Source organism: Macrotis lagotis, chromosome 1, assembly GCF_037893015.1.
Source record: "Macrotis lagotis isolate mMagLag1 chromosome 1, bilby.v1.9.chrom.fasta, whole genome shotgun sequence".
Taxonomy (NCBI): Eukaryota; Metazoa; Chordata; class Mammalia; order Peramelemorphia; family Peramelidae; genus Macrotis; species Macrotis lagotis.
Window position 1 is genome coordinate 290,358,094 of NC_133658.1, and position 23,547 is coordinate 290,381,640.

Here is a 23,547-nt window from a genome sequence, read left to right on the forward strand (position 1 = left end):
TCCCAACAGCTTTTATCGAAGAGAGAGTTTTTATCCCAATAGCTGGACTCTTTGGGTTTATCAAACAGCAGATTACTATAATCATGAAACTCTCATTCTCACATTTGATTTATTTGAAAGATAGTGAGCTCTTTGTCACTGAAAGGATCCAAACTGAAGCTGGATGATCAATTACCATGGAGAGAGTTTTTATTGTTTAACTTCAAAGCTTGCTTCCAAGTATAGGTTTCTATGATTCCCTGCATTACCCAATTGCCTAGGGTTCATACCTGCTTGCCACTTCTCATCTATAGTGCCTCTGAATGGAGGAGTCTTCCCAAATCTCCAGAGAGCCATGCAGCTCATCATAATAAGACAAGGATTCAACTTTAAGACTTGCTTCTCATTAGAGAAAGAAAAAATATATTATAATTCTTTGCAACTATAGACACCTCATCTCTTTTCCTGAAGCTGCATGAGTCCTGGAGAGCATTCAGAAAAGGAGGAAGGTCTAAGTCTGTAGCCAGTGACATCTGTCTTCATGAATGAGGACCTACTGCAACAGGGAAGATCCCTGGGGACCTACACCATTGAAGATGAATGTATTAGAGGCCAGAGATTGTCTATGTGTGTGTTATAAATAAATAATAAGTGTGTGGGGGGAGATAAACAGCTATGGGGTTAAATTCATAGAACTATCAATCCATCAAGAGTTTGGGGTGATATCATTAACCACAGACCAAGATTCAAGTCATCTTGTGTCCCGGGATAGAAATTCTGCCTGTTACACAGTTTCATCATTGTGAGTTATTAATTGGGCAGGGTCTTGCAGGGTCTCCCTTCCTTGTCCCCTGTTTGCTCTAATGGGAAGGCTAAATATTATTGATGTTGTTTAGTCATGTTCAGATGTGACCTATTCTTCATGACTCCATTTGGGGTTTTCTTTGGCAAAGATCCTGGAGTGGATTACTATTTCCTTTTCCAGCTCATTTTATAGATGAGAAAACTGAGGCAGTCAGGGTTAAGTGACTTGCCCAGGGTCACACAGCTACTTAAATATCTGAGGCCAGATTTGAATTCAGAAAGATGAGTCTTCCTGACTCCAGGCTTGGCACTCTATCTACTGTGCCACCTAGCTTCTTAAATATTATCATTAACACCAATAATCATTATCTTCCAGATGTGGACATGGATAATAGAACCTAGAAACTAGAGCTGAAAGAGACCTTAGAAAATAGTACATTGGAGGTGGTAAGAACCTTAGAGGCCCATCCTACTCATTTTACATAGGAAAAAAAAGTCCAAGAAAGTAAAGTGACTTGTCCAGGGTCACATCATTTATTCATTGGCAGAGGTAAGACTAGGACTTAGATCATCTGACTCTTTCAGTCCAATGTTCTTTACATTACTGCCAATTATAGTGTCTCCAGATTGTACACCCCCCCCCCCCCGCCCCCGCCCCGGGACATTAGGCAGATCTCTCATTGCTCTCCGAGGGAACGGTTTCTTTCCATCCTGAGTCTGATACTGCCAGGGTGAGTTAGTCTCTTGCAGGGGACAAGATTTAGAGAATGAAGTCTTCCTTGGCTAGTGTGAAATGGAGCTACTGTGGCTTTAAAAACATCTCAGCCGTCCCCTGCCTGGCCGAGCAGAGCTGCCAGGGCGAGCCCGAAGGAGGACACCTGCAGAGCTCCTGTACAGCTGGGGAAGATTAGCCTTTTCCACTAGAGAGCACCCATTACCATGTTCCAATATGCTATCACTTCCGCTAGGAGAGCCCACAGATGAGATATCGATTGAGGTGACCCCAGGTGAGCCCTTCCCCCTTGCCTGAGATGTGTGCAGATCAGCCTGGCCGCCGGCTTTACCGCCCCAGGCCAAAGCCAACAAGATGACGGCTGGCCCCTGCCATTGCTGCCCCCTTCCACCCCCAATATGGACCGTCTAAGGCAAGAACCCCTGGGCTCCAGTGCTAGCCACAGTCCCTAGCTGAAAAAAGGGGGACATCAAGGATAACAATAGCTTCCAACAGGGCACGCCTGAATGGGCTGCCAGTATCCTGGGTGCCTGAAGATGAGCAAACCTGCTTTTTGAATATGCTCCTCATCCAACCTCCAGTCCCAATAGGGAGAATCTATCTTCTCTCAATCAATCCATATCCTGTTTCCTCCTTCCAAACCTTTCTGAGACTCTCTCCCACTTCTCCCTATAACTTCCCCTAAAAGATTTTTCAATTCCATTTCCTCTTTGCATTTTAGCTTATGTCTTCTAATGTGAATGTTATCTTCTCTATGAATTTTGGAGTTATCAGAAGGCAGAGATTTTGAGTTCTACTTTATTTGTGTCCTTTGCAGAGAGCACAGAAATTTCTTGGTGCATAGTGTTGGCCTAGAAATCATCCTATTATCCATCCTTCCATGCCCAAGGCAATTCCCACTTCCTTTGTAAAGATCTTCTTGATCACCTAAGTCCTCAGTGATCCTGTTTCACCTTCTTTCCATAGAATTTATTTGGTATTTAGTATGTATGTCTCAAAATAAGTTATCTTGGGATGTGTCTTGTCTCCTCCCACTAAACTGTGAGCTCCTTGAAGGAAGGGATGACTTTTTCACAGTGCCCAGCAAAGAAATGGGTAGCTAACGGGTGGACAATAAATGTTGAATTCAGGTCATCTGGCCTAAGTCAATCATATCCTTAGGGATTAAAAGAACTATTGGATATGATTTCTGAACTATTGCTAATGATTTAGGAAGCCTGAGAATGGTCCTGCAAGACTGGAGAAAGGAACATATTGCTTCAATTTTTTTAAAGGAAAAAATAGAATCTGTAAACTATAGGCCAATAGGATAGAAAAATTCTATAATATTATTAAAGAGATAATTAATGAATATCTAGAAAATGAAGAAGTGATTACAAAGAGTCAACATGACATCAACAGAATAGATCATGTCACACTAACCTTATTTCCTTTATTGACAGGGTTATTATTCAGGGGAATGCTGTAGAAAAATTTGCCTGCATTTTATCAAAACATGGATAAAGTATTTCCTGCTAGACTTGTGAAAAAGATGGAGGAATGATGGTTAGATGTTAGTACAATTAAATTCAGAATAGGGTAGGCTAGTAAATGTTTAACAGCTGGGCTCTCAGGAGAGAAAAAAGTGTGTACACACTTTTAAACTTAATCTGCATAATGAACACTTTCTTAAAATAAATGAAGCCCTTATTTCCAAGGGGTAAATGCTCACAATGAAAATTTAACAATATGTTCTGGAAAGCTGAGACCTGACTCTGGCCCACACCTTGTGTGGATGACTGGACTTATTCTTTAATGATAAAAGTTAAAGTCTCCAGTGGAGTAACCCAGGGATCTATACTTGGTTCTGTGCTATTTAATATTTTATCAATATTTTATCTGTGCTATTTAATATTTTATCATTGACTTGGATAAATGCATAGGTAGCAAGCTTTTCAAATTTGCAAATGACTCAAAGCTTTCTTTCTTAACAGAGTTAGGATTCAAAAAGGCCTTGACAGTGTAGACTATTGAGCTGTTTCCAATAAGATGAAACGTATCATATGTTGTGAACAGCTCTATGGTATGGTGCATAGAGCACTCAAGTCTAGAGTCAGGAAGAATTGAGTTCAGCCTGGCCTCAGATACTTACTAGTTATGTGACCCTGGGAAAGTCACTTAACTCTCTTTGTCTCAGTCTCCTCATCTGTATAATGAACTGGAGAAGGAAATGGCAAACCATTTCAGTATGTTTACCAAGAAAACCCCAAATAAGGTCACAGTCAGATACAACTGAAACAATTGAACAACAACAAAAAAAGGGATATGTATTAGTTTGGTATTTTCCTGCTAGTAATGAACTCCCTCTACCAAGATTTTGGGCACTTTTTCTGCAACTTAGAGTCATAGAGAATTGTCTGGAGTACTGAGAGGTAAGTAACTTCCTAGGGTCCCATAGCCATTAGGGGTCAGAAACAGGACTTGAATCCCAGTCTTCCTGGCTCCAAGGTCAATTGTCTAACCACTACCAATTGTCTAACCACCAATCCACCAAACCACTTAGCTGTTCACAACATATTCCTACATTTCATCTTATTAGAAGCAGCCCAATAGTCTAACCACCTCTAAGATGAATAGATAAATAGAGATAAGATGGGGAAGTAAAATTGAAAAGCAATTTGTCTGAAAATGATCTGGAAGTTTCAATGGACTTGAAGGTCAAGATGAATCAAGAGTGCTATATGGTGACCACAGAAGTTAATATCACTTTGGGCTGCCATGAAAAGAAGCATCATTTCTAGGATCAAGGAGGCAATTATTCTGACTCCTGGTTAGACCATGTGTGAAGCATTGGACCAGCAATTATGGACACCAGGGATTAGAAAGTCACTTATAAAAATGGAGGGCACCAAGCATGGCATGTGATTGGTTGAAGGACCTAGAGATTTTTAACTTAAGAAGAGAAGAGAAGCCTGAGAGGTGGGGATGAGAGCCTGATAGCTGTTTTCAAGTATTTGACAGGCTACCAGTGCAGAAGAGGGATTACATCTGTACTGTTTGTCCTGAGAGGAACCAATGACAATGGTAAAAAAATGCTAATTTAAGCTTGGTGGAAGTGGAAACTTCCTAACAATGAGAGGTATCTAGAAATGGAATAGGAAGACTGGGAAAGAAATCACTTCCCACACTTTGGAAGTCTTCTATTAAGTCCTAGATAATCATCTGTTGGGTAACATCGAGCATTTACATAATACTTTGTAAATATTTTACAAACATTATCTCATTTGATCCTTTACAACAACCCTGGGAGGTAGGTGCTATTATTATTCCCATTTTGCAATTAAGGAAACTGAGGCAGAAAACAGTTAAATGGCTTACCCAGGGTCGCACAGCTAGTAAGCATCTGAGATTGGATTTGAACTCAATTCTTGAGTCTAGGCCCAATGTTCTATCTGCTGTGTGACCTACCTAACTTTTTTTGAGGGGAGGGGCAGGTAAAGCTTTGGCTAAGATGACTAGTTAGATTTCTTCCAACTCTGCAACACTGTGCTTCATTTACTGCCTGCTTGGGTCTTTATTTTAAGTTCTCACCCCCAGATTATCCAGTGATGCAGAACTCAGCAAAACCGTAAGGGAGATAAGGTTGACTTTCAAGACAACTTCTGGATGAGACAATCAGAGCATCTGAATCAGAGGTATCTTGGCAATCATTTAGTCCAACCAATTTCCCAACAGGAATCCTCTGAGTCATATTCCCAACAAACAATATTCAGCCTCTGCTCAGGAGGCATCATCTATTTCACTAATGGAACAGCCACCATTTTCTGAGACATCCCAACCTACTTTTGTATGACTCTAATTGCTAGGAAGTTTTTTAGCCCTGATATGCTGACAAAATCTACTTCTCTGTAACTTTCACATATGACTTCTAATTCTGCTTTTTGGGACTATCTCCCTTTTGGTGCCTATCCCCCCCCAACTCTCCCTTTCCCCAGTCACATTGGGACCCCAGCAATGGGTCTTTCTTTGAGAGTGTTCCCCTGCAATTGGTCTGATTTCTCATCCAGAGGAAAAGACCGACAGAACCTTTCTCCTGTGAGCTGACCTGGGAAATTCTGTGTACTACATTCTTCTTGTGGTCGCCTTTAAAAGTGACTTTCATGCGTTATGGGGCTGGAGAGTGTCCCCAAGACAACACCATGGGTGGCTTTAGTTAAAGGATCCAGGGATGTTTTGTTTAGATAAAAGACTGAGGAAGAGTTTTGATAGGGAGCATACTTGTTCTAGGTGGCTTGTAAAATCAAAGTTACTATCACTGGGGTCAAGTTATAGGAAGGCAGTTTTCAGCTTATTATTAAAAAAAGCTAAAATTTTCCATATAGAGTTATAATGTAAATAAGAAAAGGTTGCTGACACAGATACTTAAGACAAGGGTTCTTAATCTTGTTTTCATAGACTCAGGCAAACTGCTGAAGCCCATGGACTCATTCTCAGAATAATGTTTTTAAACGCATAAAACACATGAAATCACACAGAAGATCAATTATAACAAATTGGTTTACAAAATATTAGGGAAAAAACTCAAATTCATGGACACTAAATTAAGAATCATTGCCAGAGATGAGAATAGAGGACCTAAATGCCCCTTTCAGTCCCAAGATTCTTTCATTTTATATTTGAGATTTATCTAGCTTGTGTCTTCCACCCAGTTAATTAACATTTTTATGTGCTTTATATCCCTTTCTAGAGTCTAATTTCTTGCCTTTATAAAAACAGTTCCTAGAAAGTCCCAAGAATTTTCCTAATCCTCTGCCTGAAAGTAGTCCAATCCAGGACCCCACTATTCAGGTTCTGTACTCCAATCTTAATGCAATTGTCTTCTTTCTGATTCCCCAAAAGGGACAGATTAAAGAATTCTAGGCTTCCAATCTCGCTGTACAAAGGCATTTCAGCCATCCAGGGTCTGGTAGATCTCCTTCATAGCTCAGGAAGATAGGCTTCCAGAGTCCTGTCATGGGAAAGAGCCCAAGAACAAAAACAACATTATATCTTTGAGTCAGATGGCAGCAGATCCCAGCCTGGAACCCAGGAACCCGGGCACCCGTTTTCTTGTCACAAATCCTAGCTCATACTCCCATATCCCAGGAGGGGAGAAATAACATGTTATTTTCACAGCTGTAAAGTTAGAGCCTCCTTATTCTCCTACTTTGAAGGGAAATTGGATTCCTTGGCAGCTTTTGATTCCTGCTTAAGTAATATGTGTGTACTTGAAGTATGGAGAGAATTGAATAGGAGACCCCAAACATAAGCTAATTAAAGTGCTTTGAAGATCAGAAGTGATTCACAAGCCCCTGGTGCATTCCTAATAACCTGTAATAATATAATGTACTCATAGGCCCTAGTTTTCATATTCTAGACACGACAGCCACTTCATGAAACCATGTGCTATTCACTAAGGATGGTAGCCATGTCCCAGCAAATAAAGCAGCATAGAAGAGGCAGCAGACCTTGGGAGAGCCAGCCAGGCCAGGACCCAGCAGGGTCATAAGCCAAGCATCCTTTCCCTAGCAAATGGAACAGAGCTCTTTCCCACTCCTTATGTGCTCTGTGGTGGGGGGGGGGGGCGGCAGATTTATGAAAGGCATTTAATTAATCAATCAAGTACTCATTGAACATAGTACTTAAACTATGCCTAGGTTCTTGGAAAGATGACAAAATTGAACACAAATGATATTCTTTTCATGCTAGTAATATTTATATTATTTATAATATTATATTATCTTATTTATAAAATATACTACGAAGTACTCTAAATACATTGTCTTATCTAAGCTTCACAATCACTTTGTGTTCTAGGTGTTATTGATTCCATTGGACAAATGAGGAAACCAAGACTCAGTGATTGAGTTGCCCAGGATTCTACAATAATCAATTATCTGAGGAGAGATTTGAATTCAGATTGAAAAGCCCTATGTCTAGCCTTCTCTCCAACCAACCACAGTCTCACAGAATTAGAAATCATCCAATCCAAGTCTAAGCAGGAATCCCTGACATGTGGACATCTAGTGCCCTTGACCAGCTCTGGGGATATGGCACCCACTATATCCCAAGGTCATCATTTCTTTTGGGGAGAAATTTTCCTTATCTCAAAAGGAAATCTGCAGTATTTTAATTTTCATCCATTGTTATTGTTATTCAGTTTTCAGTCTGGTATAGTGAGAAAAGAGCTGATTTGGGAGTTGGAGGAGCTGAGTTTGAATGACAACTCTGTCACCGATTTCCTGTTTAACTTTGATCAATCACATCCACCCTCTAGGTTTCCATTTCTTCAAGTGTTATCATGAAAGTTTTGATAAGATGTGCTGAGAGTCCTTTTGGCTCCTTGGGCAGGAAGGCACCTTGTAATCCTACAAAGTGGGTATAAAGGGCTATTTTTGATTACCAGAATAAATAATAAACTTCAGAAAGTCATTAGCACAAGAGGGATCCTAGTAAGAATTAGAAATGAAACCCTCAAGAGATGGGTCACACTTCTGTTCCTACTTTAAAGGATTTCTGTTAGGATCTGCTAGAATTAAAATAATACATTTAATACTATGTGAACCTTAAAGTGCTATATAATTGTTAGTTCTTATTTCCAGAGAACAGTCACATATCTACTAGGAGAAACTAGGACTGATCTAAGCTTTGCTTCTGATGTCCACTAGGACAACTCTATCTTCAAGGCCTCAGTTGGCAGCAGGATCTTGGGTTGGATGGGATCCCCATATCAAAATCAGGAAAGCCAAGTCTGGATTGTCTAGGGAGAGTCCATGTGAAATTTTGAACTCTCTCTCCTGTTGATAGAAGCTACATTCCTTGGCAAAAGGGTGGCCTTCAGAAGTAAGAAAAGCATGACTGGCTAATTTCAAACATACAAGCAAATGTTATACCCAGGAAATAAAGAAACTCTATCCATGGTAGCCTTTCATTATTTATTATGATAGTTATTATTATTATTATCATGGTTGTATTTTCTACTCCATCCCCCACCCCATACTGCCTTTGTAGACACTTCTGCCTGCAACAGGAACATGAAACAAAGCCTGGCTGAGCTGCAGCCCAGGAGAGTGAACAACAATCACAAAATGCCAGGACATTCAGTGCCATTACTTGGGAAAATCATCAGCAACACTGAGAGTCGCTCCCCATTATTGACGGCTGCTTAGTCTATTTGGCGGTGACCTTGCTCTGCAGACGATGATATTCCTTTAGCCTGTAAACCAGATTAAAAACAAAAAGAGGTAAATTGACAGTAATAACACACATTCAGTTCAATTAATTCAGGTGGAACTGGGGGCAGCTGTTTGTTAAGATGTAGGTGAAGTTGTCTTCCCCCCCCTCCTGTGCCCGCCCTCTTCCCTCCCCCTTGATAATGTAATTAATTTATCTTTGGGAGAAAACAGTTCATGTTATTGTTCAGTACAAAGCAGTTAACTGGCGATGGAAAATGAAGAGGCCATTATGAAAATATGTCTTGCTCAATGCAATTTAAAAGGGCTTATCAGGCCTTATAAAAACACACAATTAAGGGGACAGTGAGGGGGCGGTTAGGAGGGAAGGATGCTCCCAGAGTTGGCATGGTAATTCTGGACTCAATAGAGCCCTTGGTTCAAACAGAATCAGGGGACCCTATGGTCAGTTCTAAAAAGGATGAGTAAAAGGAGGCAGAGGGATGTGTGGAGAGGGAATAAAATAGAATAATATATTGTTTATGGGCATAGACTGAATGGGAGACATCATGGTTCTGCTTTCCCACCTCAGAATCTGTGAGAAGATATGCATGTATCTTTTTCTACCTTAGAAAGAGCCCTGAGCTAACTCTCCTTTTTGCTTTAAGTACTCTCTTTAGATTGTGAAAGGGGTGTGGAAGGAGGTTAAGGGAGTGAAACAGTTCTGGCCTGGGAGTCAGGAACCCCAGGTCTATTGTTAGAGGGCTAGTTCTAGTCCTGGGTACAAATCCCCTCTGATAACCTGCTAGCTGTGTGACCTTAGCTAAGTTGTTATCCTTCTTGGATACTTCAGTTTCTTCATCTGCAAAGCAAGATGGCCTCTGAGGTCCCAATCCAGAGACTGAGGACCTTAGGATTCTATGATTCTGAGATATTTAGCTAAGTTTGGAGATTCTCATCCTCAGGCCTTGAGATGACAGGTGTCAGTAGAGGGCTTTTTAGGGGGAAAAAATCAGTTTCTTGACTTGACTTGATGTCAAGTATGATTGTAAAAGTTGGACCAGACCCTGTGATTGCATTGATTAGGGAAGAGGTGTTACAACTTGAGGTTCAGTGAAGCTTGAATTCAATTAAAATGTAATTAGGAAATGTTTAATAAGAAAAACAAAAATGTAATTACACATAAATAATGCTTATTAATAGTTTTCTATGTCAATATTTGCCCTGCATGGATCCATTTCTATTTGAGTTTGTCACCACTGGGCTAGGGAACCAGGTCAATATGTGGTTAGCATGAACCTGTTTCTGAGTTCTTCACCACTGGCTCAAGGAAGAATCTGCCTCTGGGAATGCTAACTGGCACAGGCTATGTACCTTCTAGTCTTAAAGTTGCCTGAAGCATTGAGAAGTGATATTCTTAGGCCCACAATCATTAAATGGTGAAAGGTAGGACCTGAACTAAGGACTTCCTGATTCTAGAAACAGCTCTCATAGGGTTGTCTTGTAGGGTGACAACTTTCTGTGAGCCTGTCTCCTTTGCTAACCATGCTATCAGCAGCCCTGGGACAGAAAGTAGGTCTCTTTTAACAAGATAGTCAATGCTAATTAATTGATCACTTTAAGATGCTTCTCCATAAATCTCAGACCTACCAAGAAAAGGAAAAAAAATAGCATAAAATAAACATATTCCAAACAGCCCATTTATGCTATTTAGTGATTTCAGTCATCTCCCACTCTTTGTTTGCCTGATTGGGTGTTTTCTTGGCAAAGAAACTGGAGTTACTTCTCATTTTACAGTTGAGGAAACTAAGATAAACAGTTAAGTGACTTGCTCAGGGTCACATAGTTTATAAGTGTCTGAGTTCAAATTTGAACACAGGTCTTCCTGACTCAAGGGTCAGTGCTCTACCCATTGTTCCACCTAGCTCCTCCATATTTCTCTACCACTTCCTAATCCATTCTCAAGAGCTGAATGACAACATAGGAGGTGCTCTGTGATCTGTGCTGTTCAGGGATGGATGGAATGAAAAACTCTTCTAAGGACTGATCTTGAGAGAGGACAGAGACCCATTTTCTCTCCTGATTTTGTAAAGATTAGTGATCAGAGCCTAATGGTCCAAGCTCAGAAAAGATGTGGCCTGGTACCACAAGAGACCCCAACCCCACTCCCCTCCCGGTCTAGCCTAACCCTACTCACCTGAGAGAGTTGATATTAATGAAGCCAGTGGCATCAGCGGGCTCATAGTCACCCTGCACATTCATGCTATAAGACAGGAAAAAGAGAGAAGTGAGGCAATCAGAGCATCAAACAACAGCATTAATTCTAGAGTCAGCCCCACATTCTGCAGTCCTGGATCCTATCTCTGATGAAGGTTTTGTTGCTGCTAATTGTTTTTTCAGTTATTTCTGATTCTTCATGACCTCATCTGGGGTCTTCTTGGCAGAGATATTGGAATGATTTGCCATTTCCTTCTCCAGTTCATTTTACAGATGAGGAAACTGAGGCAAACAGAGTTAAGTAACTTTCCCAGGATCACAAAACTAGAGAGTGTCTGATGGAGGTAGATGATGACAACACAATTGTTTTCCATTTTTGTCAGACTTGGAATTCAGACGTGTCCCAAAAGCAATCAATCAAAAAAGATTTATTAAACAGTTATTACTATTTAATTACTATTGGCATCCAAGGCAAAAAAAACCAGGTCTTTTTCTGGTGAGTCAGACAACATCAACACAAATAATAACTGCTGACACCTATCTAGTGCTTAAAATTGCAAAGCTTTTATCTCATTTGGTCCTCATAACAACTCTAGGAGGTGCAATTATCCCTATTGTATAGATGAGAAAACTGAGATTAGAGATTAAATGACTTGCCCAGGGTCACACAGCTGGTAAATGTCTGAGGCAGAATTTGAATTCAACTTTTCCTGAAGACTATAACAACAACAACAACAACAGCAACAATACCTAGCATTTAAATGATGTGTTAATGTTTGTAAAACACTATATATATATGTATATATATATATATATACATATATATAATTTCATTTGATCCTCACCACCCTGTCAGGTGGGTACTCTTTTTTATACCCATTTAATAGATGAGGAAACAGAATCTAGGAGCTGTCTGAGGCTGGATCTTACTGACTCCAGGATCAATGATGTATCCACCATACCTTTTAACTGTCCACAAAGTACCTACTGTACAAGAAAGTAGTCTCCCCTCATCACCCATTCTAGAAACAGCCATCTTCCAGGGATGTTGATATTGTTCAAACTATCTCTGGAGATAGCAGTCTTCATAAATTGACTCCCAATTATATAAAGGGAATGATGTGATATAATGAGAAACAGCACTAGAAGTCAGGATTCCTAGATTTCAACTTTGTCCCTAATTTGCCATATGACCTTGGGAAAATGAGATAATATATACACATGCATTCTGAAAACTAAAAAGTGCTCTACAAATGTAAGGATTAATTACTGAATGTGATGGCCTTGGTGCTTTGTTTGTACCAAGAAGCTCTCTTCAGATTTCAAGTGTGTGTGTGTGTGTGTGTGTGTGTGTGTGTGTGTGTGTGGCAGGGGGAAAATAATTCTCCTTTCTGGGATTGGGTGAACAAATGTTCCCTCACCCACTCCAATTTTCATTGTTTTGTTTTTATTTCTAGCTTTCTAGAAAGAAAGCCTACTCAGGTTGTTTTTATATCATCCCTCATTTTCATCTCTTTGATCCATAGATGTCCTTTGGAAGGAAGGAAACAAGCATTTATTAATGTCTACTATGGGCTTGGCACTAGGCTAAGCATTTTACAATTATTATCTCATTTCATTTTACATAAAATCTGGGAGGTAGGTGCCATGATTCCCATTTTACAGTTGAGGAAGCTGAGGCAAACAGGTTACATGACTTGCCCAGGGTCACACAGCTATGAAGTGACTGAGGTCAGATTTTTATCTCAGGACTTGCCTGGCTCCAGGTTCAATGTTCTATCCACTGTACCACCAAGCTGCCTTCTAGGTACTTTGTTGAACTTACTCCAAATCTGAGGTATTTCAGATGTGGAAGAAGCCTGTTTCAAAGTTAGAGGGCCCTTTAAAGTAAGAGTTTAATAAGTGCTTTATTTTTATCTAGGGAGAGTAGTGGAAGGTGCCTAACTCCTTTTCTTCTCTTGCATTTATATACATATACCTACTCTTTAACCATCTCAGACTATAAACTTCTTGAAGGCAAGGGAACTATGTTATCATGTGAGTTCATATTTTGCATATTCTTTTTTGGAATAGACCTATCATTCCAAGGTTGCAAAGGAGTTCCCTTTCTCTCCCACTGTAGATGGATGCCTTTTCCTGCAACTTATAGTCTTATAAGGGGCAGCTAGGTAGAACTAGACAGAGCAAGTCAATTAACCTCAATTGCCTCCACAAACAAAGCAAAACAAAAGAAGGAACTTATAGTCTTAAAAAAGTTATCAATTCTTTCTTTGAAAAGACAGAGTCAAAAAAAGAAAGAGAAAACAAGCATATTCCTCACACCCACTAATTATTTCCCTTCCCCTCTGCCTTGTCCTCCTTTCCTTCCATCTCTTACCAGACTTATTGTCCCTAGAAGCCTTTTTCCTAGCCTCTCAGTCTATGCTGTTTACTTGACTTATGGTAAAATAATTATAGAGGGGAGTTTTTGTTTATTTGATCTCTGAATCAGTCTGGAGCTCTCTTCTTCCCTCAACATTCATTCTGTTTCCTAGGTCATTCCAAACCCCAAACCACTGTACCTCTTGCCTGCCTTGCTCTTTGGCCTCATTTCCATATCTAACAAGGTTTGAGGACCCAGCATTCCCTCCATTCCTTCCATTTTCTGGTCCAACCACTCCTTATTTTCTCCCTTTTTTCCCCTTCTTCCTCATTCCATCATCATTCCTTGCCCCACCCCCCTATTCTCAACTCTATTTATCAAATGTTAATAGATAGTCCTCTCTGGAGCAATTTCCCCATCTAGAGGAAAACAGTTTCTTCAATAGTAAAGAAATAGTTCAGTCTAAGTGGCTTGCCCAGGGTCACATAATGGCAGTCCTAGATTTGAACCCAAGTCCCATCTCCAAAGCAACTATTTTTACCTCTATATGATGTTTGTCTCAAGGTCTCTGGAGGTCCTTTTTTAACTCCTATGTCCATCGCTGGAATTTTACATTGTTCCCTAACCTCTTGATAAGTGATAAATGTCATTAAGTCTCATGAATTTTCTTTGATTATGCATCTACCTTTGGCACCAACATATCGTCTTAGTTCACTTAGGGATTACAGGCTATAGGACATGGAAATGACTTCTGGTACCTAAATTCTAAAGCTACATGGAAACCAAACAAAGGTTTAAGAAGTCCTAACTTCTTAAGAGGACTTGTATGATGTGTTATGAAACAAAGTAAGAACCAAGAGAAGGACTGACACAACCACCCAATAGTAAAAAGGAAAAAAGAGAGACTTCAGAAACTGAGAGACTTCAGAACTTCGACCAACACATTGACCTATTATGAAATATGCCTCTGAGGTGATGGAATACAGGTGCTGAATGAGGCATACATTTTCAAACACAAACAATATCTTGATTTGTTTTGCTTTGCTTGACTGAACTCATTTGTTTCAAGAAAAGATTACCTTTGTGTTGGTGATAAGGTGGGAGTCACTGACAGGTGGTTTGGTGCAGAGTTTAAAGAAAGCTGACTTTCTTTAGTTGTTGTTACCTATTTACTTAGTGTCAGTGCAAAGCTAATAAAAGACTTTGCTTACTCATTGAAAAAAAATGAAGCAATTTTGTCCCATATTCCTTTGCATCTCCTATGAAGCCAGAACAGAGGAGGCATTCAACACATCACAGGATTTAGAGATGCAAGGACCCTTTGAGATCACAAAATTCAAACCTCTCATTTTAAAGATGAGGAAACCGAGTCCTAAAACAGTTAAGTGACTTGTCCAAAGTCCAACGGGGACTAAAAGTAAAACGGGTTTGAAAACCTGTCCTCTGACTCCAAATCCAGTTCATCCATCCATTCATTTGCCAAAACTTTCTCCCTCTGCACCCTCTCTCGATTCCTCCCTCTTTTCTCTAATCACACAAACACTACCTTAGAGAGTCTATATTAACCTTGGAAATCTTGGTCAGGTTACTCTGACTGCCTCCTCCCTCTCTGGTCCTCCAGTCTCTAGGCTCTCCATACTGAAGCCCATTTCCTATGCTGCTACCAAGCTCAGATCTGTCCATGTGGCTTCCCTACTCAGCTTCCTAGTGCTTCTAGGATAAAAATAGAAACTTCTCTGTTTATCTTTTCAAGCACTCCACAATCTGACTCCAACCTACATTACTAGCCTAACTGGACATCACAGTTGGGTTCTGATTAGTGCAAATAATTCCTCTGAAGTTATCACAAGTGTTTGAATTTCACTATTAGAAGTTATAATTATGTAAAATACAGTCATTGGTTCCAGCCAGTAGAAATATGCAGTGTGAATTTGAATAATGAGACCACTTCAGGGAATTCACTATTTTCATTAATCAGGTCTTAGCTGTATTCCACTATCCTGTATTCTGTGACCCAATCAAATTGGCTTTCTCTCTCTACATGTCAGATGTAACATACATGGCTACATATAAACATAATTCAAACATTAGAATGTAAACTTCTTGAAAGTAGGAATTATTTCATTCTTTAGACTTTTACCTAGAGCACTTGTAATTATTTGACTAACTGACTCTCCACTACTCCAAACTTCTATCTGTTGGGGAAATGAATGAACGGCCTTTCTTGCACCACTTTCTCAGAGGAGTTATTTGGAATAAGGAATATTTGATATTCCCACCTTGCCTAAGCATGACCCCAAATTCTGCCCCCCTCACCAGCACTGCAAGCCATATTTCAGAGAACACCGAATTCTGGAACCTAGAGGTAGGCATTCGTTACCCCTCCTCCTCTTCCCATAATTCCTCACATAGACATCCTCAGAACACTTTTTTTGCCTCAGCATTCTCCTTCTTTTTCTCTCTTATAAGTTAATACCAAACAATTTAATAAAACTAGACCCCAAGGGGCCCCTCCCTGATCCGCACTACTAGGTCCCCCTCCCAAAGAGTGGCTAAATCTGGGTAAATGAGTGCCCCAACATGGCCAAAGAGTTCTAACAGCTCATTTCTCAGGAACTGAAAAACCTCTTTTAAAAATTGGGGCGGAAAGGGGGGGGAGAGTGAGGGAGAGAAAGAGTTTACAATGATTTTTTTTTACCTCCCCTGACGGTCTACAGAAAACCTCTGTGCTTTTATTTTTGCTCACTCGAGTGGTTCTGACCTGCTCTATAATTACGTTACTTTCTACCCACTGTGCTGCGGCATTTCGAGCCTCCACTACCTCTCGCGGCTTCCTCGCCGGTCCCTGTGACGCTGTCACTCAACGGCTTTCAAATCAGCGATGTAGAAATCAGAAAGAAAAGGAAAATGGTCGGAGACACAGTGAGAATAAATGCTCCTGCTTTTCTCTCTCTTTTTTTTCCTCCCTTCCCTTTTTACCTTATTCATTTAATCTCCCTGAGTGAGAATGCGAGGCATAATGAAGGGTTGGACAGATTATTAGAAGCTGTTGATTTAGAGGGGGAGGGAAGAAAAAGCCAGAAAGAGAAAGAGAGAAGATAATTTGACATTTACCCTGACTGATCTAAACTGATTCGGTTATATTTATGGCTTATAAAGTGTTTAGAAAGATTGAAGGGGGGGGGACCCAACATGGCAAAGAAAAGGAAAAGAAAAAAATATTGACTGCAAAACAAAACTCGTGCTTTAATTCTCAACTCGTCTTAGTAGAGGCGATAGCTCTGAATTAAATCAGAGATCAAGCCCAAACCTGACTTAGCCAGCCATGGGCTTGTGTATGTCTTTAGTCAAACTTGGAGTCAATCTAGAAGCTTCAAGAGTCAGAGAAGAGACCAGTGTGGGGATAACATTTTCTTCCATATTCATGTGTTTGCATATGCACAGCATAAAAGGTTCAACATGGAAAGGCTTCTTTTGCCTCTTGTCAGTACCAAGCAAAGAAACTTGAAGATTGTTGTTTAACAGGTGGGGATGTCTAATATATCAGAGGGCTCCGTTCTTAGCCCTTTCCTCCAAGGTCAGGGACAGTCTCAGAGAAGGGGTGAGACTGGGGTGGGGTGGGGTGGGGGTAAGTTTGGTTTTTCTGTGTCAGGGTCCAAAATCTTTCCTAACCATGTTGGAAGATATTACTGGGTTCTGTCTTTACTCCCTAGTCCCTTGTGGGCTTTCACAAAGTAAAGAAAGGGCTTCAGAAAAATGAGCAAATCTTCTACTTCAAGATAAAAAAAAAAGTGATCCCAATATGAAGAGATACAAAAGAAATAGGGAAAATTGAAAGCACAGAGGAAAATAGATCACAGTGGAGAAACCAAGGTAGAAGGCTTCAGGGAAAGGAACAAAGACCACAATGGAGTTCACATTTACTCAGAGACCAGTCGATCAGGAGAGGAAATGGAGCTGAGACGCTTGTCAATTGGATACTACCTTGAACTTGAATTCTGGCCGCCTAAGGAATGGAGGTGAGTATATTATGAGGGACTGAGCTTCTTTTGTTCAGAAAGCTCAGGGTGGGGAAGAGGGAGGGCTAGGACAGGGAGCAGAAACAGTTGCCCATCTGCCCACTACTTACCTCACCAACTCTTCATTGTACAGTGATTGGGGAGACTCTCGGCCAAGGATGTAGACCTGGCCTTTGAAGACAGACACCTGGACCTTGCCCTCAACCCCTTCCTGGGACTTGGCAATGCAGTGTCGGATGAACTCACACTCTGGACTGTGCCAGAAACCTGGAGGGGGTGAGATGGAGGGATATGCCACTCAGCTTTGGTTAGGATACCACAGTTCCCAAGCCCCACTGTTCATCCTCCCACCTCCATCCATGGGGAGGGCCTGGATAGTGACCCCAGCTCAAGGGACTAAACCTACAAGGATTTTCCATTCAGTTTTTGTAAAAAAAAAAATGCCACATAAATGAATTTCTTTCCCCTTTGCAAATGGTAGAGAGGAAGTTGGCCTTAATATCTCTTCTTACTCCACTCAAAGACATCTGATGTAGGTGGGTGGGAATGGTTGGGGAGAGGGTGAAAAAAAAGCACAGCAGAATTGATGAAAAGGTACCAAAGAATAAAAACTGCGAACTTGTAGATATAATAGATTGTCCTGCATCTCTATGATTGGAATGTGTTTGTGGCAATTCCTGTTTCCACTGATTATCGAATACCTTTTTTGTCAAACATCTATGGAGGGTTCAACCCCATGCTGGATCCTATGGAAGATGGAAAATATGATCTTCTATTGCTCTGTTAATGTCCTTCCAGCCCAACTGAAGAGAGACCACTTAATGTGCAGCCAACAAGGAAAGGACAATTAAGTGCTAGGCTGAATTACTGGGAAAGTAGTCTTTTAAAGGTAGGGTAGGAGTTAGAGAAGAAGGGGAGGAACAATACCAGGAAATAAAAACTAGAATCAGCACAGTATAATAGACAGGGAACATTGAGAAATCACAGAATCATGATTCTAGATATCAGAGGCCAACTGGCTTAATCTCTAACTAGAGAAGAAATTCCTACAACATCCCTAATAGCCTCTACTTTAAAGCCCTCTGGGGACAGAGAATATAATAATAATAATAACAATAATAACAATAATAATAACAATAATAATGATGATGATAACTACTTTTATATACTTAGATGTGCTAAGTTCTTTATGTCAATCATTATCTCATTTGAACCTCACAACACTTCTGGAAAATAGATGCTATTATTATCCTCATTTTACAGATGAGGAAACTGAGGCAGACAGAGATTAAGTGACTTGCCCAAGGTCACACAGCCAGTAAATGTTTGAGGCTGGATTTTAACTCAGATATTTCTGACTTCAGGCCTGTACTCTATCCACTAAGTCCCCTTATTGCCCACTAGCTACTTAGCCTATATTTGATGATTGTTAGCTCTGATCAAATTATTTTTTGTTGAGCTGAAATTAATTTCTTTGGGACTTCACCCCATTGTTCCTAGTTCTACCTTTGGGGGCCAAAGAAAACATATCTACCTGCAAAAGGTTTGGAGAGGTCAATATAGAGAAATAATAAAGAATAGCATATGGGGCTGGGGGTTCAGGGAGGAGGACATGGCGGGGCCAGTCAGAGGTACTTAATTATCAGGAGTCTGGACTTAAGTGGTAAACTGAATGCCAGAGAGATCTCTGCTTGTGATACTAACAGCCTCACTGACTTTACTTACAATAGGAAACACTGGGTTTGAATCTGACTCTGTTATTAATGGTGTGACTTTGGGCTAATTATTTCACTTCTGAATCTCAGTTTCTTCATCTGTCAAATGGGAGGAAGTCCTCAATCTGTCATTTTATTAATCTTGCCTCCTTCAGAAGTTTCTTTTTACTTATACATTTTCCTGTTAGTAAAAGGGGGAGAAGAGGAGAAGAGAGAAGAGAAGCAAGTAAAGCAAGTAAAAAGAGAAGAAAGAAAAAAGGGGGGGGGGGAGAAAGGAGGGGAGGAGATAAATGAAGAGAATTTGGGGCAGGAGAGGAGAAAATTCCAGGCCTTGACTCTTATCAGAGAACTATTCATTTCAGGAGAAAGCCTCTGGCCCTCATCCCAGGCCCCAGGAGTCCCTGTGCTGAATAAGAGCTTGAGGGGCAGGGACCTGACCCGAGGCCTTTATCAGAGCAAGAGATCAGGCTCCATATGGCCCAGCAGCCTCTCAGGTGGGCTCACCTTCCTCACTCCTTTATAAAGTAACCTTATTCTGGCAAAGCTGTCTCTATTTTCTTCCTGCCTCCCTCAACAGGCTTCATGGAGAGATGTGACAGGCACATCTGTCTGTCTGAGCTCCCATTGTCACCAGGGCCTCTGTCTGGTAAACCTGCTCCCCAATGCTATGGAGTTCTCCCCTATGATCCCCCATCTAATGGATAACTTCATTCCTACTCCCCCTGTATAGAATTTTCCCAAAGTGATAAACTTCAATATAGTTTATAGTCAAACAGAGGACTTGAGAGGGACTTTAGGGGAAGCAAGGGTGGGGCTGGGGGTATCTGAGCTGCAAAATCAGGGTGGCACAAAAACCCCTTTCCAGTGACTTTTCTCTATTGGCCCAGATAGGTTGTTCTGGGGAAATCACAACATTGTCCTTACAACAGTAATAAGTTTTGTACTTGTAGAACAATTTCCTTCCTTTGAGGTAGGAAAGTGGGGTTGAATGGGAAGCCATGTCCAGGCTGGTACCCTGACTTTCACTGAATGCAGGGGGCAAGGGTTTGGAAATTAGGGACTGAGAAGGCTCATAGAATTATGGATTGATAGGACCCAGATATCTGGGTCCACAGGCCAAATCTGACCTGCTGACTGTTTTTGTACAGTCCATGAGCTAAGAATAGTTTTTATATTTTAAACTATAACTTAATTTACAATATGAGTTTAATGCAACTTGATTTAAAACCATAAGAACTATTCCCAGATTATGGGCCATACAAAAACAGCAGGCAGGATTTGACTTGGGGGTCATAACTGGCCAACTCCTGATCTAGCCTAATATGCTTTTTTTTTTTTTACAGATGTGGAAAGCTGTTGCCCCAGAAAAATAAAGTTAACGACCAGAATCCTGGTTTTCTAATTTCTATTCAAATTCTCTTCTCATCATTCTATACTAACTCTATAGGAATAAGCAAATAAGTCCTTAGACCTCACTGCCCAACCACCCAATGGCACCCAAGACAGAGTTCCAGGGCTACATTGGAGGGGACTCCTGGCTTTCCTGGGAGTAGACCTTTAACTAAATAAAGATAATTAGCCCATTAAATTTCCAGACTTGAAGAAAGGCAGAGAGATGAACACAGGAGATAGAAAAGCAAGGAGAAAGAGACTAAGTGTCTGCAAGGAGCATCCACCTCAGGTTTATCTCTCCATCTCTCCTAAATAGGTGGGGTCCTAAAACCCAGCTGGGAAGGAAGAAACTAAGGGGAGAGAGAGAAGGTTGAGGGGAGAGGAGGGTGGAAGGGGACTGGATCTTGAATGACTCAGAGAAGACTAGGGAATATAGAAGGCTACAGCCCATGTAACATGCCACAACTGTTCAAATTATGTGTATTATTTTCCAACTTAAAGCTTGGTTAGGCTGAGTCATATCTACATAAATGCCCCAATCCCCATGCACACAGACATATCTCCTCTCCTAAATGAATAACAAAAACATTTTATCTTTGGCTGAATTTCAGTTTGTTGAAGGGAACTGACTCCCCATCCCTTGGCCACTTCTCTTATCAAAGTCTATTAGTGAGGTAGTGGAGGAAAAGAGATCATTTCCTTGATTGGGGGACTGCTCCTTGAGAGGGAAAGTCTACGAGTACCTCAATACAATGAGCTCATCCGAGACCCATCTTTCCATCAACAGGGCAGATGAGTATAGACTGAACTAGTAGAGCAGTCTAGAACCTGAGTCTATGGAACTAAGTAGAATCTGCTTCCCCTCTTGTAAAATGAGAGTCCTCCTATGATAAAAGTCATGTTTGAATTCACAGAAGTCAGAGCAACTCAAAATCCAGAAACTTGGAATATCGGAGTCTGGGAAGACAGAGTGGTGTATCAGGGAGAACACTGAATTTGATTACAGAACAACTGAGTTTAAATCTTGGTTCTGACACTAATGTATGAACTGGGATAATTCACCTCTCTAGGCTTTTGTTTTCTCATCTTCAAAATGAGAGGGTGAAACTCAATTCACTTTTTTTTTTGTAAGGCAAATGTGGTTAAGTGGCTTGCCCAAGGCCACACAGCTAGGTAATTATTAAGTGTCTGAGACCGGATTTGAACCTGGGTACTCCTGACTCCAAGGCTGGTGCTTTATCCACTTCGTCACCTAGCCACCCTGGAAATGATTCATTTTAAGGTCTCTTTCAGTTCTAAAGCTTATGTATGGAGTCTTAAAGATCTTCACCTGTGACCCCAGATTGAGAGATGGACAGAACCATAGAGCTTCTAATCCAACTTTTTTTTTTTACAGATAAGAAAACTGAGGTCTGGAGATAAAATGACTTCTTTAAGGTCATTGAGTCAAAATCAGAGCTAAGGCTGAGTTTCCTGATAGCCTGTTTTTTCTGTTTCCCTCACACAGCTCTCTCTAAGCATCAGTTTTTATTCTACAGAGTAAGGACTGTTTACTTCCCTCCCTAGCTTCAAGAAGATAGAGGATACAGGGGTCTAGTTGGAACTGCTACTCCTCTAATTCAGTATTACTAAATTAAAAAATCCATTGAATGATTTCCCCTCCTAACTTCTCAGGTGGAAGGAGCTTAGGAGGGGGAAGATGAGGAAGGGAAGAAAATCAGGAGGATCCACGCCTACCTCCTTCTAAACTCTTTTAGCAGCTTCTCAAACTCCAGGTGCTCCCGCCCCCAATTCCTGCTCCCTACTCCCCACCAATTGCCTTAATGACGCTCCCACTTTGTAACCAAAATCCAGCTTTCAACATTTAAATCCCATGGAGCAAACGAGGTTGGTGGGAGACAATGGCATTTAAACACCTGGCCCATACCTGGGAGGAGTGGGGGCCAAGGCAGGGGAGTGCTTGGCTTCAAAGCTGGCTTCAAACAATGAGGAGAAAATAAACCCAACCAGCAATCTCTAATCCCCTTAAACTCTGAGACGAGTTACAATGATTATGTGGTTTTAAAAGAAAACAAAAATGGGGAGAGAGAAGAGAAACAAGAAACAAGCTCTTTCTCTGTTGATCATACCTTAGGGTTGGTTGTGACAAGGCAAGGCTTTCTGCAGCCCTAAAAAATATCAACACTGTCCTCACACTGAACCCTCCTCTCTGGTTGAGGAGTAAGTTACTGCCTCTCTAAGATACCAAAAGGGCAGTTTGGAGAATGTTGGTTTTACAGGTTAAGGATGTACCCAAACATCTGGATCACAGTCTGGATCACAGAATTATAGATTATCAGAGCTGGAGGAAACTAGTTTCCATCTAATTCCTGCCTTTTATTGGTGAGTAAACTAAGGCCCACTGAAAGGAAATGAGGTCAAATCAAAATTAATTTGCTTCTGTAATAGACTTTGAAACCTTATCTAAACCTTTTTGAAGCAAGTTTCAATTGAACTCCATTTTTGGGGGGTCAGGAGACCTCAGTTCAAGTACACCTGTGTGACCTTTGGAGGATTCTATATCTTTCCCAATCCTGTTTTTCCTCTTTAAGATGAGAAGGGAAATATGATCTCTAAGGCCTTTTCCAGTCCTAAAATTCTGTAGTTGATGCTTTATCATTTTGTGTTCTAAAGTCTCTTCCAGGTCTAATATTCTATGTTCTGAGGGTTCCTTTCAATTATGATAATCATGGTTCTAATGTTTAGTTTCTTGGGGTACAAGGTGTATAAGTTTATTCCTTAATGGATGGGAGGAATGCCATTTTGTTCATTTTTCAAACCCTTTTCCTCTAATCAGTTTTAACATTCTAGGCTCTGGGGAAGGACAGAGAACAAGCTTCCTCCCGTCTGTCTCCTACTCTTTCTAAGATACATTATTCTCTTCCATTTCCCACTTACCTAACCTTTCCAACTCCCATTTAATAAAAATCAGGGTTCTTGAACCACATGGAGGCTCCAGATGCATGAGCTGTCCCAACTTTGAGAAGGAATATGAAAACCAAATTGGAAGAACCTTACCCTGATATCTGAGGGAATCAATGGAGGTGTTCCCCCCCCCCCCCCCGAAACCTAATCACAACATTCTGAAAATCTCAGA

General features: G+C 40.8%; 1 protein-coding gene and 1 long non-coding RNA gene across 2 annotated transcripts in view; one reads left to right on the forward strand and one right to left on the reverse strand.

Moving 5' to 3' along the window:
* Positions 1-1,648: 1,648 nt before the first annotated feature.
* On the forward strand, positions 1,649-8,755 carry LOC141505249 (uncharacterized). The gene is made up of 3 exons (XR_012473569.1): positions 1,649-1,790; positions 5,093-5,190; positions 7,352-8,755. It is a non-coding gene; the product is annotated as an uncharacterized LOC141505249 (long non-coding RNA).
* ASS1 (argininosuccinate synthase 1) overlaps positions 8,451-23,547 on the reverse strand; it is an 83,800-nt gene continuing 68,703 nt past the window's right edge. Inside the window, exons 13-15 of the mRNA XM_074210920.1 lie at positions 17,415-17,571; positions 10,904-10,969; positions 8,451-8,750 (exon numbers count right to left, since the gene is read on the reverse strand). Of these exons, the coding sequence (XP_074067021.1) occupies positions 8,705-8,750; positions 10,904-10,969; positions 17,415-17,571 (269 nt within the window). The 3' untranslated portion in view covers positions 8,451-8,704. The remainder of the gene's footprint in view (positions 8,751-10,903; positions 10,970-17,414; positions 17,572-23,547) is intronic.